Source organism: Scleropages formosus, chromosome 3 (genome assembly GCF_900964775.1).
Source record: "Scleropages formosus chromosome 3, fSclFor1.1, whole genome shotgun sequence".
Taxonomy (NCBI): Eukaryota; Metazoa; Chordata; class Actinopteri; order Osteoglossiformes; family Osteoglossidae; genus Scleropages; species Scleropages formosus.
This window is the reverse complement of record NC_041808.1, coordinates 30,128,486-30,155,789: the sequence shown is the minus strand read 5'-3', so window position 1 is coordinate 30,155,789 and position 27,304 is coordinate 30,128,486. Positions and strand designations below refer to the sequence as shown.

Below are 27,304 nucleotides of genomic sequence, written 5' to 3'. Positions count from 1 at the left end.
GGGAAGAGAAACGCGTCGCGCGCCGCTACTATTAATATCCAGTAAGAATCGAGCGGGAACGCGCGTCACAGTCACCGTCTGCAATCCGACAAATGCGCGCAGTGCTTTTAATCGGAGCGCCACACATTTCATAACTCGGCCACTGGCCTCCGTTTCAATATCGCTTTCTCATGTAATTCGTCACGTGACGCATTTAGTCAAATTTTAAAGAACAATAATAAACAGTCGCTGCGGTCTCCTGACGAGCCGCGTTAGCGCAGCGCAGCGCGCGCCCTTCCTCTTCGTCGAAATGCGACGGCGCGCGCCGGAGGTACCTCGCGAGACGTTGTGGGGCAACCGTTTACCGCGCTCCGGTTGAGTCCGTCCGGTTTACCGGTGACCGACACAGAAGTTACTCAGGAAGAACGTCTCTCTGTGCCCGTTTTTAATACTCATTTCAGTGGGAATTGGTTTAATTTGACGTGAAATTCCAGGTGCCCCGGGTGTTGGATGTCCCATTTATAACTGTAGCAGACATTATGAATATTTTAGCTAATGAAAATTTTGCCCCCAAACGAAAAACAGCTGCGCGGACGGTTATAAATCCCCGAAGAGCACAAAGAAAACTAAAAGGTGGCACTGGGAGACACTGTATACAGACATTCCTTTAGCTACGTGTAACTACAGTTTGTCATTCCGACTCAAGTGTTTGAAACACCAGCTGGTTTTTGCTGCTTAGTTAGTGCTTGATAATGTGAACTACCGCATTGTTCATTTAAGGTTAATAATTTGTGCCTCGTTGAGAATTAATACAGCTTTTCCGATGCAGAAAATCCAGGGGAGGAGGGTTGGTACGTGTCGAAGAAGTTGTGTGCCAGGGGCTCGATATTGATGATCCGATCGCACAGGGACTCGATCGATGCGGGAGAACATCACATTCGCCCTTTATTTACTTAGGTTACACCCAACACGGGCTTCAGCCCGACGAGCTCCGCCGACAGTCAGCATTTCGGGAAAAAGCGCCAACCTCGCCGGCGCAGTCGCTCCCGAGAGAGGGTGTTGTGCTGAAATGCGGTAAAAGCGCGTCCGCGACGGTGCTCCACTCTCCGCGTGCATCGAGCGCTGCGTGTCACACGGGGAGGCTGAGGAATTAGCTCTGTGGATTTGTCCACGGCGGGCACACAAACGGATGCGGGGATTAACGGTACAGATGTAAGGTCTCGGCTGCTCAGGTCCTGAGATGCCCGAGACGAAGTGGCTCATCCTCAGTGTGACACCGGGATCGGGCTGCGAGGGCAGTGGAGACACGATTCCGCGAAACTCCGCGGCTCCCCGGTCTCAAAGGTGCCCCTTTCGACTTGGTTCGGCTCGGGCCGGTTCTGCTCCCCGCGATTCCTTTCTCGTGCACTTAGACTGGAGCTCGTTCCCGACACGGATCGGATGCTGAAGACACGGTAACATTTTATGCGGCATCGCTACGTTTTCGAGGCAAGAGCAAGTGCTACTGGCCCCGATCCACATGGGTGAAGGCAGGGCTCGGCTGTTGCGCGCCTGGAGCCGGGCTCGTTGTCAGGACAACGGAGCTGTCGATCCCGACCGGGAGAAGAGATGGGCCGAACTCTTCGAGCAGCTGGACCTGAATAAAGACGGGCGGATCGACGTGAATGAGCTGAGAATTGGTCTGGTCGCTCGGGGGATCCTCCGGAGTGACGTGGAGGAGGTAAAACGAACCTGCCTGGTCTAAGTTCGGAATGACTCACCCCTGTTACGGATCATCCCGCTGCGCCACGCTAATGGATCGAAGTCCTGGTGGTAGGTGCGCCTAGGGTGAAACGGCAAAAAAAGTGGGGCTATTTCGCCCAAGTACCCGAGAACGCGGTCACTTTTTTGGACAGCTGAAGAACGAGCGGACTTACTCGGTTTTTCAGGGGATTCTTTTTTTTTTCTTGCGTGCGGCATATTGCATTCCGTTTGGTCAACTTCTAAAGACAGGGGAGGGAATGTAACGATAAAAGAGCGAGGCGTCCGCGAAGTAGAGGAGAATGGAGGAGACTGGATTGGAGGAGAATGTAGGAGACTGGACTGGAGGGGATGGAGGAGAATAGAGGAGACTGGACTGGAGGAGAATGTAGGAGACTGAACTGGAGGGGATGGAGGAGAATGGAGGAGACTGCACTGGAGGGGATGGAGGAGAATAGAGGAGACTGGAGGAGACTGCACTGGAGGGGATGGAGGAGAATAGAGGAGAATGTAGGAGACTGGACTGGAGGAGAATGGAGGAGACTGCACTGGAGGGGATGGAGGAGACTGGACTGGAGGAGAATGGAGGAAAATGTAGGAGACTGGACTGGAGGAGATGGAGGAGAATAGAGGAGACTGGACTGGAGGAGAATGTAGGAGACTGAACTGGAGGGGATGGAGGAGAATGGAGGAGACTGGAGGAGACTGCACTGGAGGGGATGGAGGAGAATAGAGGAGAATGTAGGAGACTGGACTGGAGGGGATGGAGGAGAATAGAGGAGACTGGACTGGAGGAGAATGTAGGAGACTGGACTGGAGGGGATGGAGGAGAATAGAGGAGAATGTAGGAGACTGGACTGGAGGGGATGGAGGAGAATAGAGGAGAATGAAGGAGACTGGAAAGGAGGAGAATAGTGGAGAATGCATGAGACTGGACTGGAGAAGAATGGAGGAGAATGGGTTGGAGACTGGGTCCTGGGATTCTGTATTTGCGCTTCTGGGGCTCCAGCTGACAAGGCGGAGGCTGTTCACCATAAGTGTTTGACAGTAAAGCCAGGGCTGGAGGGATCAAAATTAGAGTCAGGGACAGCGTAAGAGGAAAGAGTAAATCCTAAGTGTTTTTTAATAATATAGCAAGAGGAATGAAGAAAAAAGGAACATGTTTGTAAAGATACATTAAATATCTGCATAATCATAACCATTTAAAGCATTTTAACAACATATTTCCTCCCATCATCACATCCAACTGAGCTGATGCGTTTTGTGAGAGAAGGGGAGAGCTTTGGAAACAACAGGTGCTTGCCAAAAACACAAATGCAAAATATGAGTTTTTAAAGAAAAGTTGTTTTTTTTTTTTTTTTCCAAAAAAAGATGGAAATTAAGGTCCAAACTGTTCCAAATGTATATGCTTAGCTTGTTTTTCATGATGTGACACAGACTAACACTGCTGCACCAGTACTGCAATTTGAGGATTTTTTTTTTTCAAACTTCTTCTTTCAGTGTACGGTTAATTTTCTAACATTCATCTGAGCAGAAGGAAAATATTTAAGTTTAAACTTTTGTTTAAACTCGTAACACAAACCGGTTGCACTGGTTGCCAGTGTAGACATTCGCAGTTGCTGTCACTGGAGAATTGTGATAGGTATTCTGGAAAAGAAGAGAATGACCGGAAAGTCAATGCACCTATAGTACCAGCCAAAAATTATGCCTATTTATTTGGAATGAAGTGGGGGGGCACGGTGGTGCAGTGGGTTGGACTTGGTCCTGCTCTCCGGTGGGTCTGGGGTTTGAGTCCCACTTGGGGTGCCTTGTGACGGACTGGCGTCCCGTCCTAGGTGTGTCCCCTCCCCCTCCGGCCTTACGCCCTGTGTTGCCGGGTTAGGCTCCGGTTCCCCGCGACCCCGTATGGGACAAGCGGTTCAGAAAGTGCGTGTGTGTGTGTGTGTGTGTGTGTGTGTGTGTGTGTGTGTGTGTTGGGAATGAGCTGGACTGAAGAGTAAAGTGCTCAGCTTGTGTGGGATCTTCATTGAGACTGTTTGAAGAGCATCCCAGGTGGCTCCTCGTGTAGCTGGTTGAGAGAATATCGAAAGTGTCATCAAGAATGCTTTGAAGGATATAAGATATTTTAGAGTGATTATATTTTACATTGATTTGTTTAACACATTTTTTGGTCATTGCATAATTACATTTGATAGGGGGTTGTGGTGGTGCAGTGGTGCAGCTGGTTTGGCCGAGGCCTGCTCTGTGGCGGGTCTGGGGTTCGAGTCCTGCTCGGGGTGCCTTGCAATGGACTGGCGTCCCGTTCAGGTTGTGTCTCCCCCTTAAGCCTTGTGCCCTGTGTTGCTGGGTTAGGCTCTGGATTGCCGTGACCCTGCTCTGGACAAGCAGTTGCACACATTTTGTGTGTGTGTGTGTGTGTGTGTGTGTGTGTGTGTGTGTGTGTGTGTGTGTGTGTGTGAGAGAGTGATAACTCCATATGTTTTATTTCAAAGTTTTGATGTCTTCACTACAATTCTAAATATAGGAAAGATTAAAAGAAAGATCCTTCCGTGAGTAGGTGTGTCTAAACTTTTGACTCAAATTGTATGTATCATTGATTGCAGTCAATGAAAAGACAGCGTAACAAAATTGCTAGTTTCACTGTAGTGAGGAGTGGGAAGCCAAGAGCAGCCGGCAGTCTGTTGTAATAGCGGAAACGTTGTCTTCTGTCTGTAGCCGACATTAACTTCTATTAATACAGCTTCTTGACCCTGATATGACTAAGTTGGACATGAGAGAGAAGAACTTCTTTACTTTGATGGTCAGTTGGCCACTGTATGCAATGCACAAGGCTGAAGAAAAGTTTTTTATAGTTATTTACTCTAGGGCTGATGGACTTCACTAAATGTGTGAATAACTACTTTTATTTAGCAGACGCTTTTCTCGAAAGCAACTTCCAATGAACTCTGTGTAGTGTTACTAGCCTACACACCTTATTCACCAAGGTGACTTACACTGCTAGATACACTACTTAAACTGGGTCACTTATCCATACATCAGTGGAACATCTATGGGTGAACCTGAAAAAGCATGTCTTTAGACTGTGGGAGGAAACCAGAGCACCTGGAGAGCATGGAAATTCCACACAGACTGAGTGGGGATCAAACCCATGTCGTCTTGCACCACCCACACACTGTGAGACAGCAGCGCTACTTGCTGTGCCGCCCAGGTGCCTGGTTGTCTGCTTTACCCATTCACAGTGAGAAGCAGTGCAGGTTAGACAATTCCATTGCAAAACCGATGGCCTCACAGCACAAGGAATCCAACTGGTGTCATAGAATGAATTTATGATTCACATTCACATTTTAGGAAGGAAGTCAGAGTGTTTCAACTGCACACTTTACTGAAACAGTGTTTAGCTGGATCTGGACTGCTAATGAGGTGGTTCAGTCCCGAGGGGTCTAAATTAGCGCAGAGGGGGGCAGCCCTCATTTCGGAGGTCCGGTGAGCGGGCTACGCCGGTTTCGCTCCGGCTGCGCTCGTTGCGCTCGGTCCTGATTGGGATCTAATTGAAAACATGATTCACATGGAATGTGCTCGTCGAGAGCTCAGTATGGTTGTTGACTAAACCTAAAAACTGGAAACTGTTAGAGGTACATCTGTTAACAAAATGTTTCCTTTATTTGTGAAAATTATATAGTAAAAATGCTTTATTTAGCCTTATAAATACTTTAAGAAGCCTATGTAGTTGTTTAATGGCTAACAAGAGTTAAAGAATTATTCATTAATTGAAAGCCTCATATACAGCCTAGTGGGTAAGAACACGGGACGTTTTTGGTCAAATCCTCACTAGCAGTTACACTGGAACTAGTAGGTACCGTAACATAGGGGCTAGAGCTGCCGCCGTGAATGGGTGGAACGCAGAAAGTTGCTTTGGAGAAAGACATCAGATAACAAAAATTGTAAACAATAAGTGTAAATGTGAGTTCTGGGTAAAAAAGAAAAATGATAGGTTAAAAATAATTATTTAAAAAAGTGACAGGTTAAATTCATCACTCAACATAAGCTGTTGCATTCCATGCATTTACAATTATTGATTTAGCTTTTTCCAAATCAACTTACACTGTTAAAGTATCAACAATTATTTACTGATTTATACAGCTGAGTAATTTTACTAGAGCAATTTTTAGGGTAAATACGTTGTACATAGGTACTACAGCAGGAGGGGGGATTCAAACCTGTAACTTTCAGGTGCAAAGGCAGCAGCATGAGCCACTACACTACCAGCTGTTTCCACTCACACTCTACTTCAGTGTGTTTGAAAAATGAGGGACTTTTCAAGTCATTCGCTTAATTTTTTGTGATTTCAAGCAGGGGGGGACTGCTATGGTGCAGTGGTTTAGACTAGGTCCTGCTCTCGGGTGGGTCTGGGCTTCGAATCCCGCTTGGAATGCCTTGTGATGGACTGGTGTCCTGTCCTGGGTGTGTCCCCTCCCTCTCCAGCCCTTTGCCCTGTGTTGCTGGGTTAGGCTCTGGCTTCTCATGACGCTGTAGGGGACAAGTGGTTTTAGATGGTGTGTGTGATTTCAAGCAGTACACACATTCTGTCAAAGGCCAGTAGTCTTAAAGCTTGTTGGGGCATTTTTTGGTAAGCCTACTGGTTCCCGATCCGGCTAAAGGTGGCCCCGTGCCTGTGTTGAACTTTAAGCACGGAGTTGTGTTGTCAGTTTAGACAGTTCTGGCATCTGGTGCCTCGGCGTGCTGTTCTAGTTCAGGAGGATAGAGGAGGGCACGTCTGCCATGTCGGGAAACCGAAGGCTTCTGTGTTTGTGTGTGTTTTCTTATCTGCGGCTATATTTTGGGTTCGTGTCATGCAACATGTCAGTGTATTTGTGTGTTTGCTCTACGCGCGACAGCACGCTCGCTCCCCCTCCTCCTGCCTCTCACCTGTGTTCCTAACCTTATGGCCCACTTTCTCTCTCTCTCTCTCTCTCTCTCTCTCTCTCTGGCCTTTATCTACCAGATAGTGCGGGAGGGTGACACCAATCATGACGGGCAGCTCGACTTTGAGGAGTTCACCCAGTGCCTGCGCACTCACGAGAAAGAGCTACGGCTCATGTTCCGCAGCCTGGACCGCAACAACGATGGTCCGTGTCCACCTAGCACGCGTCAGCAACCTATGCACATGTGCGCCGACATGTTCGATTGCAGCAACTACCTGGTGGACACAGCTTATACTGTTCTTTCTTGCAGGGCACATTGACCTGGCAGAGATCCAACAGTCTCTCCATAACCTGGGGGTGGATGTCTCTTCTGAGCAGGCTGCCAGGATCCTCCAGAGGTCAGGGAATGGGTCCACATGTGCAGCAGAGTTGGCTTCCCCTTTGTCGTACCATTCGTATCTGACAAACGCAGGGAATCTTCAGGTGAGACATCTGGTTCAGATCCGGACTGAGCCACCCTTCGTCTGTTCTCCCTTGGCAGCATGGACAAGGATGGCACTATGACCGTCGACTGGAATGAGTGGCGCGATCACTTCCTGTTGAATCCACTCCACAACATGGAGGACATCGTCCACTTCTGGAAACACTCCCTGGTTGGTGAAAGCGCCGATGCCTCACACGCAGACCGTGTTAGTGGGAATCGTTTACAGACATCCCGTATCTGTGGCAGACTTGAGATGCGAGGAAACACAGAATATGAGCTAAAGCAGAAAGAAATTGTTCAAAACCTGAAATTAAAAGTGAGAAAGACTGGCTCAGGTGCAGCTGGTAAAATGGATAAATGGAGTTGGTTTTGCGGTATTCTGGATTTAAAGGATGGGGGCACAGCGGCGCGGTGGGTTTGTCCGGGTCCTGCGCTTGGGTGGGTCTGGGGTTTGAGCCCCGCTTGGGGCGCCTTGCGACGGACTGGCATCCTGTCCTGGGTGTGTCCCCTCCCCCTCCAGCCTTATGCCCTGTGTTGCTGGGTTAGACTCCAGCTCCCCGTGATACCATATAGGACAAATAAAATTGTGTTTTATTCTATAGGTGAAATGATGGACTCGTGCATAGTGCAATGTGGGAGCCAATATTCAAAAGTGTCCTTTTGATTGTCTTTCCCTGTGTTAGATGTTTGACATCGGGGAGCACCTGACGGTGCCAGACGAATTCTCGGAGCGGGAGCGGAGGTCTGGGGTGGTGTGGAGGCAGCTGATGGCTGGGGCAATGGCAGGGGCTGTGTCTCGAACGGGCACTGCCCCCTTGGACCGCCTCAAGGTCTTCCTTCAGGTAGGCATTCCTTCGAAGCCCCTGCAATGGGAATCAGTGCTGCAGAAGAATCTGGGAGCAGATTACGTCCCAGGAGAAACCCCTCTAGAGAGGTACTTGACCTAAATGAAACAGATCTGAGGAACCGATATAAATGTCAGCTCTCTGAAGTGTCCTTTGGGAAGTGTCCTTGAAAAAATGTTAGTAAACTTAGAATAATGTCTTTTCAGGCTTCAGTATCAGGGAATGAAGAAGGAAATTTCTTCATTTGATTTTACAGTGTCTCCTCTGACGTACCAAATGTCTGTGTCCATTGTAATGTCCTGGCACCTTCCCTTGTAGTGTGCTCCTCTACTGCGAGTCCATTAGTCGATCCATTGTCAGTGATATGATTCCGGTGCCCTTAAGGTCCACGGCTCCAGCACCCGCAGAATCAGTCTGTGGAGTGGCCTGCGTGGGATGGTCCACGAGGGTGGTGTGCGGTCGCTGTGGCGGGGGAATGGCACTAATGTGCTCAAGATAGCCCCAGAGTCTGCCATCAAGTTCATGGCCTATGAGCAGGTGGGACTAGACTCCTCTCCCAGACTCGTCCTCCTTCCTCTCCACATTCCTTGTCTCTGGTTTTGATCGTCCTCCCTCGGGTGTTTTCCAGCTCACTGCACCTGCTGCACTCTTATTTAATTTGGTTTTACCATTTGCCTCTGATATTCTGTTTTAGACTTTTCACTTTGAACTCACAAGCCCACCACCCCCAGTGTGATTCACTCGTTCACCTTGTCCCCCTCACCTCTTCCCTCCGTCTCCGGTTCCCCTTTCTCTGTCTCCTTCCAGATTAAATGGCTAATGAAGGGTAGTAAAGATGGCGGATCTTTGCGGGTTCAGGAGAGGTTCATCGCCGGCTCATTAGCAGGAGCCACCGCACAGACCATCATCTACCCCATGGAGGTCAGGATAAGTCCCCTTGGGCCATGCAGCTATGCCACCGAAACCCTGTCTGGTTACTGCATGAATCCGCAGCCTGCATCAGTACCACTGCCTTGAGCGAATGCATAGGTGCTTCTCCTGTTTCCCTGCTTGTGCTTCCCTTTCCCAGTGTGCACTGTGTCTCCATGACTCTATGCCGGTGCCTGTCACTTTAAGGATTAAAACTGCGTCGCTGCGGCATTAGAGTGATTGAAACCTCTTGCCAGAATAGGGCTAGCGGGACATTTCTGCCTAACTTAAATGTATCTATGACAGTGATGCGACAACTAATAAAAATTATTCTAAATTCTACATAAAAAAAAAAATAGAGTAAGTACTAAAATGCCCAAATATTGGGGGGGGGGGGGTACATTGTGCATGCGTGAGGGGAAACACATCTCCCATTATATATATGGTGTATGACAAACCGCACTGTAGTACCTTTTAAATCCCACTTCATGACGACAGAGGTAGTACCTCAATGTTGTGGAGTTCATTCCACAACATTGGAGGCAGGATCAAAAAACTTTGTGCTTTTTAAATGCTAAACGTTCTAATTCCCGTAACAGTCCTGTGGAAGGTCATCCGTGTGGTTGCTGTATATGTTTACACAAAGGATACTTTATTGTAATGAAGTTCCTCCTCGAGCCACGATGTTGCAGCACGACCAGCGATGCCAGTTGGCAGCGGTACAGACTGTTGTCTTCGAAGTGTCAGGGTCATCTGATGAAAGCATAACATCTCAAAGGAGAGATAGAAAACATCCCAGCAGCCCACAGGAGCACTGGCATGAGGATGGCTCTTGTCACCCAATTGCAGCATACTCCTGCTGAGACCCTGCTGGAGGTGCTGCTGGAAACGAGCATCTTTTAAACTGGGCAGGTGCGGCCCAGTGGTGTTATTTCATTAATGAAACAGGGCGAATGCAGCTCCTTCCGGATGAAAGAACTGTGATTCTGCGCTCCGTAGCCATGGTTCTCACACTACCGTCATGCGGGACGTGGAAGATGCAGACAAGGAAATACCAATCTGCAGGTTATCAGCTCTTCCTCAGGCTCCGGAGCCCTGCAGAGTTAAGAATATGTTGTATTTAGTGCCTGATTTATGCTGACTTACCAGGTGAAGGGACCTTATGCCCAAAGCATTACTTCAGTAAGGGTCTGAGAAGGAGTGACAACATTTACACCGATACAGTACGTATAGCTTTGACAGCTCAAACCTGTCGGGGCTTCGGCTTTGCTTTATGTGTGCAATTTGATGTCCGATTACAGATTTATAGGTTTACAGTAACCAGGACTGGTGGCTGTAAAGTTTTCGTGCGGCTGAGTGGATGTGCCGCACTTTTTGTGCGGTGTACTTTGCTGGGTTGATAACCTTCAAGGCGTTGCGTAAAAATGAACCCTATTTCAGTAAGGTTCAGTCTAGATTTATTAAGTTATTCACTATAGAGTGCTGTCCTGGTAACTGGCCTCCTTACCTCCCAAGAGGTCAGAGCTGCCAGAGCCTCGGTGTCACAGTGGTCACTCTCCCTATTTCGCACAGCCCTTCTTACCCAGCCACTCCTACCCTCACTGTCTTGCTCTCTGTCCATGGTTTGTGAGCAGGTGCTGAAGACTCGTCTCACCCTGCGGAAGACAGGACAGTACACAGGGATGGCTGACTGCGCCAAACAGATCCTCCGAAAGGAGGGCGTGTGGGCGTTCTACAAGGGCTACGTGCCAAATACACTGGGCATCATCCCCTATGCAGGCATCGACCTGGCTGTCTATGAGGTGTGTGTGTATCAGATGGATTGATTGAAACATTTGTGCAGGGTATTAATTCTTAATTTTTTCATCATTAATTAGGATATTTAGACCCGATCTGTCGAGCAGCATTGCTCAAAAACTCCTGTCCAGCCGTTATCATGGGATGCCTTTAATTGTGTGCGTGTCACAGAAGTGCCAGACACTTGTCAATCGCTCTCTCACGTTTCATTGGAACAAGGTGGCTAGTGACTATAACTGACTGAATTTACCTCTCTAGTTTTTTAGAGTTGGTTTGTAACATCGATCATCTTTGTACCTTTAACTGAGTAAAACTTTACCAGGTGGCTGTAGTCCTCTAAATAAATCAGGTTTTTCCCTCTTTTCCACCATCCATCTCAGACATTGAAGAATGCCTGGCTGCAGCATTTCTGCGTTGACACTGCGGACCCTGGGGTCCTTGTGCTGCTGGCCTGTGGCACTGTGTCCAGCACATGCGGCCAGCTGGCCAGCTACCCTCTGGCACTGATCCGAACACGCATGCAGGCCCAGGGTGAGCTCGGGGGCACCCCTCTAGAGGCACGGGGAACTAGCGTAGAACACAGAAGTGTAGTACTGTACACCAATTCCACGCATAACACGGTTAATGTGTTCTGTGGAATCATCTCGTTAGGCAAAGTCCCATTGAGAGGGTGTTGAAGTACCGTTATTTCTTCTGGAAAAAATCAGTTCCTGGATGGATAATATTTACCTAAAATTATTTAAAACAGCAGAATAAAAGGCATTTGATGCAGGACAATTATAGTGCCATTTTTTTTAAATGTGTGTAACAAAAATGATTATTTCTGCCTTCTAACACACACACACACATTTTCTGAACTGCTTGTCCCATACGGGATCACGGGGAGCCGGAGCCCACCCGGCAACACAGGGCATAAGACCAGAGGGGGAGAGGACACACCCAGGACGGGACGCCAGTCCGCCGCAAGGCACCCAAAGCGGGACTCGAACCCCAGACCCACCAGAGAGCAGGACCCAGTCCAACCCACTGCGCTACCGCGCCCCCTGATTGCCTTCTAACATTACATTTTCATTCATTTATCTATTATCAGTAACCACTTGTCCAGTGCAGGGTCACAATCATCCAGAGTCTTTCCAGGAAACTGTGTGTGAGACAGAGACCCTGGACAGACACATTTTCATAATGTGACACAATGATGTTTATGATATAAAGAAATTCCAAAAGATTACAGCGTACTATGATTTTTCACTCTGCAAGGAAGGTGGGCACTATGTGGTTACAGGTGCTGTGTAGTGTTACCTACGAATGTTTGATCCCACCTATTGCTGTAGTGTCCTTCAGCACGGTATCTATCCTGAACTGTTGCAGTAAAATTTACTGTGCTGTGTGATTGAGTAAATCATCCAAAGCCGCATTAGGGAAATGCATCAGCTAAATGAATTGATAGTAATATTATTAATACTGGGGCGGCACGGTGGTGTAGCAGGTAGCGCTGCTGCCTCACAACGCTTGGGCTGTTTGGGCATAAATTCAGATTCAATTCAGCGTGTTCGGAGTTTGCTTGTCCTCTCCGTGTCTGCATGGGTTTCCTTCAGGTGCTCCAATTTCCTCCCACAGTCCAAAGACATGCAGTTCAGGTGGATTGGTGACTCTAAATTGCCCTTAGTGTGTGAATGGCTGAGTCTGTGGCTGTGTGTGAGACTATTCTGCTATGAATTGGCATCCTGCCCGGGGTGTTCTTCTCCTAGCCTTGTGCCTAGTGATTCTGGGACAGGCTCTGGACCCCGGTGACCCTGACAAGGATAAACAGTTAACGTGAGTGAGTATTAATGATACTGAATCTGCTGTTTCAGTGATTATTTATATTTACCTTGATTGAGAGTCACAATAGGATATGGGACATATATAGTTGTGTTATGCAGAAGTATACTGTTCACATGCTTTTCAGAGTGAAAGAAATAGTAGGCAGTGAATAAAATACCTGTTAAGGAAATAAAATGACTACATAACTGGACAAAAATGCTGCTGTACTGAACAATAAGCCAATTGCACAAAAAATAGGTATGTATTTTCATAAACTGTTGTAGCAGATTTTCACTGTGCCAGACCCATTATATAAGGACTGAGTGTATGGCGTTCTGTGTACTTAACACCATGACAGTCTGCATTTGGTAATTATTGGTTAAATCAGCCCTACGGATTCATATAAGTTTCCCAGATTTATTCAGTGTGTGTTTTATGGGATCATATTTGTTTGTTTTGCAGACTGTCTTTTCAGTTATGAAATGCAAGGCAAAATGTTTAATGTTGCTGAAACTCCTTTCTTTCTTTCTTTTACTAAATCTCTCCTGTCTTTCCCTTCCTGCCCCCACCCCCAGCATCTGTAGAAGGGGGGCCCCAGCTCACCATGCTGGGCCAGTTCAAGCACATTGTCTCCAGGGAGGGGGTGCCAGGACTGTACCGTGGGATTGCCCCCAACTTCCTCAAGGTCATTCCAGCAGTGAGCATCTCGTATGTGGTGTACGAGCACATGAAGAAGGTCCTGGGGGTCGGCTCATAGAAGTCCCGCTCTCGAGACCTGCAAGGAGACACAGATGTCAGGAATAAATGCGGAAAAACCTTAAAAATGGATGGATAGAGCAAGGAGGGTGGAGAAGAACCACAAGCAGTGAACTGCAGAGAAAGCGGTTGAAAGAGTATGGGGTGGGGTGGGGTGGGGTGGGGTGGGGGGGGTGTTGCTATGTTGCACTTACAGTACCGACACAGCTGTGTGCTCCAGGGTACAGACAGAGAAGCCAAACTCTGGTCCTTCAGCTGCTGAAATTGTGAGGAGCTGGAAGGGTTCGTGTTGCCCTTCCCTTTTAAAGGATGACCTGTACCTAGGCTATGCGAAGCAAGAGCAGGTGCAGAACATTTAGCCTTTTGCGGCAAATGCTATAGGAAACGCAGAAAGTCCCGTGTATGTGTTCGGCTCCTGCTTTTTTGCGCTTGTCATGATCGCTTGATTCAACTCACATTACAGGTCAGCGGCAGCTTTGTTTCTCGGGAGACTCAGAAGCGCAAAGGGCGTACAATAACCTTTAGCGTCTGAACAACTTTCTTTAAAATGTACTTTAATGTCCAAAAAGGAGAGAGGTTTAAAATAATTTAATGACAGCTTACAACAGGTCATTTACATTTCCGAATAATAATTTATCTGTTGTGACGTTTGTTAATATTTTTAACACTATATAAAAAGTATGCAGTTTTATGCATATATTGTAGTGGAGAATGTTCTTCACACGTTCTGTTTATTGAGAGACATTATACAAACACATTTTATATACAGAACCACAGTAGACCTATAAGCATAAATTTACTGAAAAATTTATGAAGGGATTTCCACTTTTAAAAACACACACTTTCAGAACCGCTCATCCCATACGGGGAACCAGAGCCTACCCGGTAACACAGGGCATAAGGCCGGAGGGGGAGGGGACACACCCAGGACGGGACGCCAGTCCGTCGCAAGGCACCCCAAGCGGGACTCGAACCGCAGACCCACTGAAGAGCAGGACCTGGTCCAACCCACTGCACCACTGCGCCCCTGCACCACTTTTAAAAACTTCTAAATGAATTTGTGCTTATAAAGAACTCCAGTACATTCCTATGAAGCGATGATAGTGTGAAAAAAAATTAAAGCTTTGAAATTAAAAAAAAAACTACTTATTTATGTGTGGATGAACAGAGGCAAATATGTAGTTTTGGGAAATGACCAAGCAAAATGATAAATCTGCACTCAACATCGACACCATATTTGTGTTTAGGCTAAAGGCTTCTATTTTTTTTTTTTTTTTCTGGACACGTTTCCTAAAAAAGAAGCTACCTTTTTAGTCACAGTACTGTTTGATTATTTGCTCAATAGGATGAGCCTCTGCATTATGAAATGGAATGCAGTCTAACAGTTTGCATCCTTTTCGGAAGCTGTATAGTTTAAATTTTGTGTTGCACTCATTGGTATCCTAGAGACTGTAATCACTAAAGGCAGCTTTATCCAAGACATTTTTATGCATGTAAATGTTTTCCTAATAAGAATTGTTTATGTATGGGCTAATAAGGTGAAATTAAAGAGCATTACTCAAAGGAGTAAGAATTCTGAATAACATGGATGTAATGAACCAGATGTGTATTTATTTGTGTATATGCTTATTTTAAATACAGAAAGCCTGCCTTTAAGTTATGGTGTCATTTTTTAGGGCCAGGATCTCTCTTAAATTTCTCAGAGGACTAATGGCAGATCTTAAAATCGGATTGTTTACAGCTTTATCGGACATAGGAAGTGAGCCAATCACTGGGTCATAGTTGGCAAGAAAAAAAGTGAATAGGCCAAGGCAGTGAAAAAAACATAGAAAGGTGGGCATTAAAATACAGTGTTTCCACATCAAATCATGAACTATATGACTGTAAGGAATCAAAGTGAAGATGAAAAGGTAATTCAATGACTTGAAGTCAGTGATGAGCTTTTGCATCACTACCTAGGTTAAAACAATTGCTGTATTATGAGCATGGATATTTGGACATGAATGTTATTACTGACAATGTTAGACATATTACTATATTACTTGCACTATTTTGTTGGCACTTGCTTGCTTTTTTAAAAGAGTTGTATATTTTTATGTGCTTGCAAACAGAACTGTTGGATTGACTGCATGGTACCTAGAATGAAGTGCCCTGAAAATTTGGGCAATTAATGTTTATTTTTGGCATGTCAGACATATGTCATCAATGCAGAGCATAGCTTCTACTGTACTTTAATGGTCTTCGAATGATCTGTTCTTACACGTTTAGTGTGAAACTCAGTAAGATCTGCTCTAAAGGTAAATGAAGAGGTTATTTTTCATGTCAACTACTCTGACTGGTGGCTTATCACCAAAGGGATGAAAGCTGTAGAATTTAAAGCTTTTTAAATGGTCTTTTTGTAAATAGTCTTCATGGAGAATATTTCAGAACTTATTATAAAATGAATGCCTTGTCTGATATTAATCTTATTTGGATAAACTTTATTGCACATAAGATTTAAATAATATGACAGTTAAAATTACAGTATTTATCTGATTTTGCGGTTCCAAATTGGGGCTATAGCAGGAACGTTATTTTATATTACAGAAAAGGAACTTGTACGCGTGAGAAAGGAACTTCTTTCAACGTTTCAGGCAGTTTTAGCTGTAAAAGTTGATGGAACTGCTGAGTGTAAATTGCTTTTATTATGAGTCTGAAAAGAAAATAAAGAACGGCATCATTTTAACTTGTTACTGTTGCCTCGATATCACTTTTCATTGTGAAAGCAAATCTCAGTTCTCTATATCTGCATATATGTACAAAACGTTTATAGAATGAAACACATCTATGCATTTTATTGCAGTTTTTGAAATTCAACAGAAATATGTTCCTTTCATATTCTGTTCAGGAGGTTCCAGTGGAGTCTCCCACACAGATGAAGCAGGTGCTGTAACCTGTCATGAATCCAAATGGGAGTCTGTGGGTTGAGGTATGTTTTCACACCTAATACACAGGAGACAGAAAGAAATTGCTTAGACTCCCCATGTTAGATAGAACACAGTGGTTACCATGGTAAACAGTGATGTGTGCACTGCAAGAACTTCACTTTACACAATTATTATACCGACAAATCCCCGCAGTTTTATATCTTAGCACCGAAAATGCGTTGGCATTTTAAAACTATTCTTAAAAAGTGGTCTGGGAGCCCCCAGTACAGTTTGCTCTAATAGAGCAATCCTTATAATTAGGACAGATGGCCAAAATATGATGTCCACAGAAGAATTTCTTGTACTACACATGTAACTTGCAGTTTCACTGCGTTTGACCCTTGAGATTACAAGGATTCACACCATAAGTTGTGTGATGTTTATTATAATGATGTTAATGAGCAGTATGACCTGGACGGGTCGGTACCAAAACCATTATATTTATACCAGATAAACATTATTTTCTCAGGGACTCCCGTTCCCTCTAAGAAGCTGCGATTTCAACATTAATAATGAACGCTCCGTCAAGGCCAAAGTTCTTTCATTACATATATAAAATAAGAATGCGTGTTCTTCTCTGATACTCTGATCCTAGAACATCCTCATAATAATTATAATGGGAGTATTTATACACCCTTTGACTCTGGAAAATTATAAGATCCGGCATCAAACTTACCCCCTGAACACAAGCAGGGCAAGGGTGCTTTGCCAACAATTTAAAGAAAGAAAAAAAAAATCATAGACAGCCACTTATGGAGAATTTATCTCTTATTCTACCGCTTGCCCATTGTACTCCTGTGTTCTCTCTGAGATGCGTCTTTACTTTATTATCCAGCAGGCATACCTGAGTAATACCTGTCGTTATTACCTGTTTAAACACATACACCAGTATTCTCATGTATTATAAGGGTGCTTTGATTTATTTCCGGGCGTTTAATATTACTGTAACCAAAGCCTTCCATCGGACACGTTGCTGTTACTCCGAATGCCTACATATAGAATGGAACCGATGCCTAAGCCTGAATCCAAATGTCATTTATTTCACGAAGGACATTAACCAGCTTCCTCGCCGCCCAGTGCTATTGGTCGAACGGCCCGTCCGTTAAGAACAGCGCCATCACGTTCTTGAAACCAATTGGACAGAGTCGGGCCCATTCAATGACGAAATCGGACTTTGATTGGTTGTTATTGCAGCGCTAACCTAGGTTAAAATTAATGTAGTGCTCGACTTTACCGCATGTCCAAAGGTTTATCGAAATTTTAAAAGTTATTCCCGAAACCCACGAAAGAGCAAGTGTTACGATTTCTGATATCTTAAGAGCGCGCTGGTTAAAGTGAGAGATATTAGTAGTCAAGTGTGCTGCAATTTGTCCCCGCCCCTCGTTGTCGTTTCCTTGCTCCTCCCCGAATCTTGCCTGTTCGGCTTCCCGCTTCTGCGCAACTCAACCAGGCCTAAATCACCCGCTTCTCCTCGCTTGTTTCCCTCATTAACGCGGCCAGCATGTCGGAGTACAGCACGGTGCCCCCACCTGGGGCTGGGGCGTCTTTGGGCGGACAGCCATCCCTGGGAGCCGGCGGCGGAATCAAGAAGGACGCGTTTGCTGACGCCGTGCAGCGGGCCCGTCAGGTGAGGCGAGCGGGAGCGCGTGTAACGTGTGTGACCGCCGAGGCGAGGGGGAGGAGAGAGAGAAGCGGCACGCGAGCAGAATGTGCTGGAGGTCGGGACTGGCGCGGATCAAAGGGGCCGCGTGCTCAGCCGACCCGACCGGTCTATGATTCTCACACGAAATAACATCACGACATTCACGTAGAAAATATCGCGTGGCCGTCTGTCTGTGTTGTGTTGTGTTCTTGAGTTGAACCGGCCGGGCGGGGGTACTCTGAGCTGGTGTGTGTCGCTGCTGGTGCCTTGAGCCTCAGGCCTCCATCGTGCTAGCTATGTAGCATCAGCCGGGCTACTTCCGTTCCCATGCGGGGCCATTGATTGAGTCCGCGCTGGGCTCGCCGGCGCGAGCTGAGTGAGGCGGGAAGGCCTCGCGAGCGAGGCGGTCAGGTGATCTACTGCTCGCCACACAGGCCTGAGTCGGAGCTGCTCTGTCTGTCTGTGTTCCCCCCGCTGCTCCGGCGAGCGTGTCCTTACAGCGTGGCGCTCGCGTTTGCAACCGGTCACGGCTTGTCGTGTCTGTTGCTCCCTGGCTGTTAACGGCCGGGTGATAATGATGTGTCAATATGTAATGATGCGCTTATGAAATGAAACCCATTCCAGCCTGGTAGCCGCTAACAGGCTAGCTCCACGCTAGTCACGTCCGGTAGTAAGACTATCTTAATAGTACGAGTCTTGTTTTTACTGCAAAGTTCTTTCCCGGCCAGAGACGTTGTTGTTTCGAACTCTGTCTGTCCGTGCTGTTCCCCACGAATGGCTCAGTTCGGTACAACCGCTTTTCAAACCCAAATCGTGGGAGTGTTCCTGTGCAGCCAAACAACAGGTGCCGCTTGAAGCAGAGAGGCCGTCCTGCGTGGGGTCGCTGTGGGGTCACCCGAGGCCGCCTGCCCACAGCACCGGGGCACTTTGTACACACTGTTAATCATGTGCCAAAGCCTGTAATAATAATAAGTCACGTGTAATCAAGTATTTGCCTGTCCCTTTCTCCAAAGCAGCCCACGGTGATTTGACCCGCTGTCCACGAGTGGGTAACTTTACGGGAGCGCGTTTGGAGAAGTTTGAAAGGGCCCTGCTGCAGCAGGATTCCGGACTCGGACCTCGGTCTCCTACATTGCAAGGCAGAAGCTCTCCTGCTGCCCCCTGTCACTAAACATGCGTTGCTAGTTTGTATTTGGGCAATCATTCACGCACCTGTTTTCAGTAGGTCAAAGCGGTCCGGGAACATAGGGCACGGTACGTCCGGGATGTGGCGCCAGGCCGTCCCGGAGCGCTCGCACACAAGGTGACAAGGTCACCTGAAACGCATGGTAGTGGAACATTCAGTCGCTCCTGCTTGTCCCACTAGAAAGGGTGGATTCATATTGTGTTTTTGTCTCTGTGCGCCAGATCGCGGCCAAGATCGGTGGCGATGCTGGCGGCGCCCCCTTGAACAACAGCGGTGCCCCGGAGAGCTTCCCCTACACAGCACAGAAACGCCAGCTGGAGGATGCAGGTAGGTTGACCTGCAAGGTGTAGCGCTTGCACCCTATCGCACTTGTGTCTGACGCATTTATATTTATCCTTTCAGCTGACACTTTTCTCCAAAGTGACTTACAGTCTTAAGTCTTTTATACAGCTGGGAATGTTACTGGTAAGTACCTTGCTCAAGGGTACCACAGTAGTAGGTGAGACTTGAACCAGTAACCTTCAGATCGAAAGGCAGCAGCTATAACAGCTATGCTGTCAGCTGCCCGTTCCTCGGTAGCCTTGCCATCCCTATATGGAGGATGTACATCAGACACCCCATCCCACTGAGTGCTTAAATGACCCTCTGATGGGTTCTTTGTGCTTATTACACATTTATAGTGCATTCATACATACAGATATTATGTAAACTTATGCAGAACATTCACACAGCGTAGAAAATGATGCAGCGTATTCTGATGAGTCTCTTTGCCCGTGCTGGCGTAAGCTCGGCACGTCGCGTGTAGTTTACTTGTAATTTTGGAATTGTAACACAGGAGCTTTTCCCACATTCTCGCCCTTTAGAACAGCCAGAAAGCAAGAAAATGGCTTCCCAGAGCGACCGTGATTCTGCAACCTCTCTGTGTGAGTAATTTAATATTTGTCAGTTTTTATTCACTGTGCTGCTAACTTCTCATGTTAACACCTGGTAATTCTCCTTATACGTCAGCTTGTCGTGAGTGTGCCTGTGCTGCCACCTTTCTGGATCATAACCTGTTTCCTGTTTTCTGTAGCAATTGGAGCCCAGTTGGCAGCCTTAGCCCAACAGAGGTAATGATACTGCAAGGGATGAGGGGGTTTTGGGATGAAAGCACACATCACATAATTCCTCTTTAATTGTTTGCTATAATTTAGTTGTCATGGCTTGTGGGGGCACGGGTCTTGGGAAGAATGGAAGCACGTCATGGATGGATTAAATGGAGTCAGACACATTTGACTCAGTCAGGAGCTTGAAGGAATTTGGTGCTGGGCAGCTGACCTACAGGGGGCGCGGTGGCGCAGCGGGCTTGGCCGGGTCCTGCTCTCTGGTTGGTCTGGGGTTCGAGTCCCGTTTGGGGTGCCTTGTGACGGATTGGTGCCCTGTCCTGAGTGTGTCCCCTCCAGCCTTACTCCCTGTGTTGCCAGATTAGGCTCCGGCTAGCTGTGACCCCACTCAGGACAAGTGGCTTCAGCTAGTGTGTGTGTGTGTGTGTGTGTGTGTGTGTGTGTGTGTGTGTGTGTGTGTGTGTGTGTGTGTGTGTGTGGGCGCAGCTGACCTACATGCTCTGTTCTTGAGATCGCTTTATCTCTTTGTCACTTTCTCTCTGTCCACAGACCGACAACAACCACAGAGGAGTACAGTGTCCCTGATGGCATGGTTGGACTCAGTGAGTGTGCCGTGTGCATTTATGTCTGTTCTTCTCAAAGTTTAGTAAGCTGAGATGCCCTTCAGTCAATCCACTTTTGATATCCAAGGTTTTGAAACTTTTAACCCGCAATGTTCATCCGTTCCTGTTGGAACACGTGTTCCAAACAGAAGTCTTCTACAGAACTCCTTTTGGGATGTTCTAGTTTACACTGAGATGCATAGGTGCTTGCTGTTATGTGACAAGTGTTTCTCTTTCTGTCCCAGTCATTGGAAGGGGTGGGGAACAGATCAACAAAATTCAGCAGGATTCTGGCTGCAAGGTTCAGATTGCCCCGGGTGAGTGAGAAACATTGGAGACCTTGAGGAAGTGGTGGATATCTGTTTAATGTGTGTGATGTAAAAGGGCAGCTTGGCTCAACATCAAAGGGCTTTGCCTGTTTTTTCCCCCCCCTCTTTGCAGACAGTGGAGGTCTTCCAGAAAGAAGTGTGTCACTCACTGGGACTCCTGACTCCATACAGTGAGTTTCTGCCTCTCAGACCTTGTTTGTTTGTGTATGGGAGTGATTATGGGCTGACCTTCTGTCCATCCACCCCCCCACCGCACCCTCAGGAAAGCGAAGGCGCTCCTAGACGAGATTGTGTCCCGAGGGAGGGGTACACCACCATCTTTTCACGAGTCCACCAATGGCCAGAGTGGCTCAGTGCAGGAGATGATGATCCCAGCAGGCAAGGCTGGCCTGATCATTGGCAAGGGAGGAGAGACCATCAAGCAACTGCAGGTGTTTGCCTTCAGCTTCCACTTCCCAACACTTAGAGCAGAGTAGATACATTAAATGTGTTTAAACTAGGGACTGCCACTCAGTCCAGAGAGGGCAGCTGGCTCACACTGATGAATATCATTTTTAGATTTTTTTTTTCCTCTTGAATTGGTACATCAGAAATCAATTTTTTAACCTATTTATATATACATGTGTTACTCATTCCATAGAATGATGTACCAAACCTGAATTTTTTTCAGAAAATATTTTTCTGTGAAGATGGAATACCAATAAGAAGAATGGTAAACAGGTTTTTTTTTTTTTTTTTTTTTTTCCTCCCCCCCCCCCCCCCCCCCCCATTTCTGCAGGATCGGGCAGGAGTCAAAATGATTCTGATACAAGACAGCTCCCAAGGTCCAAACATGGATAAACCTCTGAGAATCATTGGAGAGCCATACAAAGTGCAGGTATGTGGTTCTTGGGGTCCCAAGCTGTCATACGTGCTTGTTCTCGCCAACATTTCCTGCTCGTGCACATCCCATAATAGTGTAACTGTGGGATGTGTGACGAATGAGTTGAGAAGTCCGCAGCTGTGAATTGTTGTTAACTTTCGTAGATGAACGTTGTTAACTAGGGTGACGTGACCCAGTTATTGGAAGAACTGACAAGATGAGTTTCCACAGAGTCAGTGTTGTGTCTGTGGATGAGAATTGTGGGATGTCAACAGTAGCTGTCTTCTCTGAGCTCTGGCCAATTCTGCATGTCCACAGCAAGCACGAGAGATGGTCATGGAAATCCTGCGCGAGAGGGACCACGCTGGCTTTGGAGACAGGAATGAATACGGCTCCCGCATGGGCGGAGGGGGCATGGATGTGAGTTCTTGTGTTCCGCCAAGCTCAGTTTTTCCTCACAGAAAATGTTGCTTTCTTGGTGACGCAAGGAACTGCAGCAGAGTGCTGCTGTTTTGGTCGTGGGCTGTGGCATTTGCTGTGCTGACACCTGCTCGCTGTTGGAACAGGTGCCCGTTCCCCGCCACTCTGTTGGCGTTGTCATCGGACGCAATGGTGAAATGATCAAGAAGATCCAAAACGATGCGGGTGTACGAATACAGTTCAAACCAGGTAGCGTGTCCCTCGGTTCAGTTTGTTACTCTTATGTGTCCCCACTACATTCAACATATTTATTTATTTTAAACCAGTCCAAGCAGTGGTGACTTTGCTGTGCGCAAGATGGGGTGTTTCCTAGCTTATGCCGGTGTATGTAACAGTGTTTCCAATGACGTGTTCCCCGGCACAGATGATGGTGTGGGGCCCGACAAGGTGGCTCACATCATGGGCCCACCTGAACGGTGTGAGCACGCAGCCCGCATCATCGCCGACCTTCTGCAGAGCATCCGCGCACGGGAAGAGGGACAGGGGGTGTGTACAGCCGGACAACTGCTTTGTTTTGCCTGACTCTGTGTCTTATGTCTATGTACTGTTGAGAAGAATTTGGTCCACATTTCAGACTCGTGGTCTGATATTAGCAAATGTTGATGGGTGCTTGAATGTTGTATATTTAAACCTTTCACTGTTCCTTGTGCGTGTGCACAAAACGTTCCATTTCGTGTTGAAAGTTTGGTAAACTCTTGAGGATCAAAGATGTTGTTAAAGAAATTTGAATAACTGCTCTGATCCAGCTGTGTAACCCACTTCCTTCTGTTCATGGACTTTTTTTTTTTTTTTTTTCTCCTCCTTCCTTTTCTTTGCCCTCTTGTCATCCTTAACAAATCATCTTTTTCTCAGGGTCCCCCTGGTCCCCCAGGGATGCCTCCTGGAAGGGGCAGAGGACACGGTCAGGGTGGATGGGGACCCCCAGGGACGGAGGTCACTTTCTCCATCCCCAGCCACAAGTGTGGCTTGGTAATCGGCCGAGGTGGTGAGAATGTCAAGGCCATCAATCAACAGACAGGGGCTTTTGTGGAGATCTCACGTCAGCTGCCACCCAATGGGGACCCCAACTACAAGCTGTTCGTCATCCGGGGCTCCCCTCAGCAGATTGATCATGCCAAACAGCTCATCGAAGATAAAATTGAGGTATTGTATTGGCAGACATGCGGCCAAGCAACTAGCAGACATCAGGGAATTGTCATATCAAACCTGGAAACTTCACAATGTTTCTCAGCATTTATTAAATTAATAGTAAATGGTGAAAATACCTGAAATGCACGTTTAAACTTTGGTCTCTTTTTGCCTCCAGGGTCCACTTTGTCCTGTTGGTCCAGGTCCTGGTGGTCCAGGCCCAGCTGGCCCCATGGGCCCATACAACCCCAATCCTTACAACCCAGGACCACCCGGTGCCCCTGGTCCACAGTGAGTGCTGCACCTTCATGTTCTACATCAGTTCGGTTGAAGCAGGGTCTGGTGCAGTGAACACCCTGTTGTCGAAATTGATTGTGTGTCTGCTTACATCCGTCATTTGTGAATCAGTACTGCGCATTAACAGGTTCTGGTTTGCATACTGATGGAGATCAAGATGCATGAGGACTCGCATAATAGTGCACTGTTCTGTGGTGTAGCTTTTACATTGAACTAGTTGTGGGGGGTGCGGTGGCACAGCGGGCTTGGCCGGGTTCTGCTCTCTGGTGGGTCTGGGGTTCAAGTCCTTCTTGGGGTGCCTTGCGATGTACTGGAGTCCCGTCCTGGGTGTGTCCCCTCCTCCACCCTCGCGCCCTCTGTTGCTGGGTTAGGTTCCGGTTTGCCGCGACCCCACTTGGGAGAAGCAGTTTTAGTGTGTGTGTGTGTGTGTGTGTGTGTGTGGAGGCAATGGAGGAATGGGACCCTTGGTAAAGGAGGCCTTTCTTTTGTAGTGGAGGTCCACCTGCTCCTCATCAATACCCTCCCCAGGGCTGGGGCAACACCTACCAGCAGTGGCAGCCCCCAGGACCCCATGACCCCAGTATGTTGCCTTTGTCTACTTTATCTATTTATAACACTTCAGTCACTTCATTCTAGGAGACTTTTACTCAATAAATGCTGTTTGTCTTGTTCTAGGCAAGGCAGCAGCAGACCCTAACGCAGCCTGGGCAGCATACTACGCCCAGTACTACCAGCAGCCGACTAGTGCGGTGCCGGGCCAACCTCCATCTGGGCCCACGGGGGCCCCGGCACCGGCTGACCAGCCGCAGGCCGGACAGACCCCTGGAGGCCAGCCCGACTACACCAAGGCCTGGGAAGAATACTACAAGAAAATGGGTGCAGATCTGTAACGAGACATACGTGCCTTTCTTGAGTAGTAGTGTTGGTTTCTCATTTCCCCCAGATCTCGCTGACGATCTGTTCCCTGCTTCTCCCTTTCAGCTCAAGCAGGAAGCACAGCGGCAGCTCCTGCCGCCGGCACCCAAACAGACTACAGCGCGGCCTGGGCTGAGTACTACAGGCAGCAGGCCGCCTACTACGGGCAGCCGGGCGCACAGACGCCTGGACAGCCGGCCGCGCCACAGCCAGGACAGCAGGTAGCACATATGTCCTCTGCAACATAATATATTCCTTTTCGCTGCTCTTGGAGAATGGGGGTGAAGGCAGACAGGGGCTTTGCGCTGTATACCTGGTTTGAGACCACTGAGTGTAAGTTGTGCATTCAGTGTTCTTGGTGTCTGACCTATGGGAATATTTTAATTGACATCTGAGTGTATCTCTTTGGGCGGTAGATGGCGCCACACCCTTCAGCTCGGATATTGTTCAACCTGTAGCTGAGTGCTCCTTGTGGTGGTTATTGCTAAAGTGACCTCTCTTGTTGCAGGCGCAGTGAGACAGCGTGGATCCATCTTTATATTAAGAGAGAGGACGAAGGACACCATTGTACTTCCCAGCCGGCCATCTGGGCTTTTTTTTTTTTTTTTTTTTTTTTTTTTTTTAAATTTTCTTTTAATTTTTAGTTTGGTTTTATTGGAAACTGACGGTAGCCTGTTTGTCAGAGTCTGTGCCCTTATTTTTCCACTTCCACACCGGTTTTTAAGAAAAAAAATGTGAAAAGGACAAAACTTTTCTTAAGCTTTGCAGGTTAAACGGTTGGTGAGAGAGACTTGCAAGGCCTTTTCAGGTTTTTTTTTTTTTTTTTTTTTATAAAAGAACCTTGTCAAGCAGGAGCATGAACTTGAGCCTGATTCTTTTTTTTTTTAATTTATTTTTTGATTTTTTTTTTTTTTTAAAGCCCAGGTTAACTGGCAGGCGTTCCATTCGCCAACTGACTGGACTTGACTGGTAATGTTTATTTTCCTTAGACAGTCTACTAAACATACTTACTTCTAGTCCTACTACTGCATTTACTGAAATGACCGTGGATTTGTAAAACTTTTTTTGGGTAAATGAAATTGGGGCAATTTTTTTTTTTTTTTTTTTTTTTGGATCGTTTTAAGGGTTTTTTTTTTTCTTTTTTTTTTTTTTTTTTTTCTTTTTGCGTTGGAACATTCCCACTATTGGACAAGCAGTTTTTTCCATCCATTTTAATTTGTTTGTCTTTGTTCTTGGCTCCCTTTGTGTGTGAGTGCTGCTGAAAGTGTACAGGGGATGGATGTTGTGTGTCTGTGCTGATGTGTGTGTGTCCTGGTGTGTTATGCTTGCTGTTTAATGTTCTCATTGCGGCTCGCACGGAAATCTTGTTGTTTCTGACACCTGCTTTATTTGCTGTTTTGTCAAAAAGGAGTAAATGTTTAGTTTTTTATGCCTTTTTCCAGTTCTGAGATGTCATGTTATCTGTTGTATGCTCGGTTTTTTTTACTGCTTGTTTTTAAAACATTCACAATAAAAGATGATACCTAGACCCTCCCCACTGTTCTTTATACCCTGTGTCACAGAAAGGGGAGCCAGTCTGAGTGTCACAGAATACCCATGTGATAATGATGAAGATGTGGTAGGAGAAGGCAGTGAACATATGATCCAGGTAGGCTTAATGAAATCAGCTGAGAAACTCCAGTGTCAGTATGTTTCAGGGACACTTCCTTGTCCAATGTTGTCATTGCAAGTTGGTGGAAAATTTATCAGCAGTTGTACTTAAATTAAAAAAAAAAAAAAAAAGAGTTGGGGAACAACTGTGTTTATGAATGGATGTATTTCTGTGCATGTGAATAACTGTACGGTTGTCAGCTGAGTATTGGTTTATTTTGGGGGAAAATAGTCTCAGGCCAAATGTCTTCATTTTCCCTTTTCTCAGGATGCGGTTTCAGGTTTCTTTGGCTAAAGAAATTGTAAGGTGATGAATGAACATAACCTGGCATCAGTATTCTGCAGGATAAATTCTTGGTAATTTTCCACACTCGTGTCAGTTTAGCAGTGCTGGTGCTTATTAGAAAAATGTATTGATCTATTTGAAAGTTTTGAGACATTTCTGTTTTGTTACCTGTTTTGGTGTAATTCTTTAAACTTTTGGTACCATTGAGTCCTACAGTGTCGTTTCCTGTGCTGTTTCCTGACTTTGACAGACCTCTTCATGCACTGCTAAGAGTGTGATGAGTCTTCAGGTCTTCACCCAAGTCAGTGTCTCTCAAAGGCTACAATGATGATGTCAAACATGTTATGTAACTTGTTTCTAGGCCACATTTTCCTATAGCAGCAGTGCTGATCTATTGGTTTTTGTCCAGTTCAGTGTACTGTTTCACTTCCTCCATGCAAGAGGTGGCGTGGGCGCTACCTTTTCACAGCTCAAATTATATTTATGCATTTCTCTAAAGTGACTTACGGTGTTAACCTATTTATTTACCCATCTATAGAGCTGGGTAATTTTACCGGTGCAATTTAGGGTAAGTACTGTGTTCAAGGGTGCTCCATGCAGAGACTTGATTTTAACCTGCGACC

At 46.7% G+C, this 27,304-nt stretch overlaps 2 protein-coding genes across 3 annotated transcripts; both read left to right on the top strand.

Moving 5' to 3' along the window:
- The first annotated feature begins 1,102 nt into the window (after window positions 1-1,102).
- LOC108925977 (calcium-binding mitochondrial carrier protein SCaMC-3-like) lies at window positions 1,103-13,351 on the top strand. Of its 2 annotated transcripts, XM_018738382.2 has the most exons (10): window positions 1,103-1,699; window positions 6,722-6,845; window positions 6,952-7,039; window positions 7,183-7,294; window positions 7,809-7,967; window positions 8,355-8,507; window positions 8,778-8,891; window positions 10,514-10,681; window positions 11,057-11,207; window positions 13,055-13,351. In XM_018738382.2, the coding sequence occupies exons 1-10, from the start codon at window positions 1,499-1,501 to the stop codon at window positions 13,234-13,236; spliced, it is 1,452 nt and encodes a 483-aa protein (XP_018593898.2). In that variant the 5' UTR covers window positions 1,103-1,498; the 3' UTR covers window positions 13,237-13,351. The 2 variants fall into 2 exon arrangements, with proteins under 2 accessions (XP_018593898.2, XP_018593897.2); XM_018738381.2 differs by lacking the exons at window positions 8,355-8,507; window positions 8,778-8,891.
- Window positions 13,352-17,385: 4,034 nt separating this feature from the next.
- On the top strand, window positions 17,386-25,826 carry LOC108925963 (far upstream element-binding protein 2-like). The gene is made up of 18 exons (XM_018738356.2): window positions 17,386-17,828; window positions 19,251-19,356; window positions 19,893-19,952; window positions 20,102-20,138; window positions 20,682-20,734; window positions 20,980-21,051; window positions 21,176-21,233; window positions 21,326-21,494; window positions 21,842-21,940; window positions 22,244-22,345; window positions 22,492-22,594; window positions 22,770-22,891; window positions 23,258-23,548; window positions 23,712-23,824; window positions 24,322-24,410; window positions 24,506-24,706; window positions 24,812-24,966; window positions 25,254-25,826. Exons 1-18 carry the CDS (start codon window positions 17,703-17,705, stop codon window positions 25,260-25,262), a joined length of 1,965 nt encoding a protein of 654 aa, XP_018593872.1. The 5' UTR covers window positions 17,386-17,702; the 3' UTR covers window positions 25,263-25,826.
- The last annotated feature ends 1,478 nt before the right edge of the window (window positions 25,827-27,304 follow it).

Coding starts and splice junctions, on each gene's coding strand:
- LOC108925977 (XM_018738382.2), top strand. CDS start 1,499: ATGGGTGAAGGCAGGGCTCGGCTGTTGCGCGCCTGGAGCCGGGCTCGT. Junction 7,040..7,182: donor GCTGCCAGGATCCTCCAGAG/GTCAGGGAATGG, acceptor CTCCCTTGGCAG/CATGGACAAGGATGGCACTA. Junction 8,508..8,777: donor AGTTCATGGCCTATGAGCAG/GTGGGACTAGAC, acceptor GTCTCCTTCCAG/ATTAAATGGCTAATGAAGGG.
- LOC108925963 (XM_018738356.2), top strand. CDS start 17,703: ATGTCGGAGTACAGCACGGTGCCCCCACCTGGGGCTGGGGCGTCTTTG. Junction 21,234..21,325: donor GGGACTCCTGACTCCATACA/GTGAGTTTCTGC, acceptor CCGCACCCTCAG/GAAAGCGAAGGCGCTCCTAG. Junction 23,549..23,711: donor TCATCGAAGATAAAATTGAG/GTATTGTATTGG, acceptor TTTTGCCTCCAG/GGTCCACTTTGTCCTGTTGG.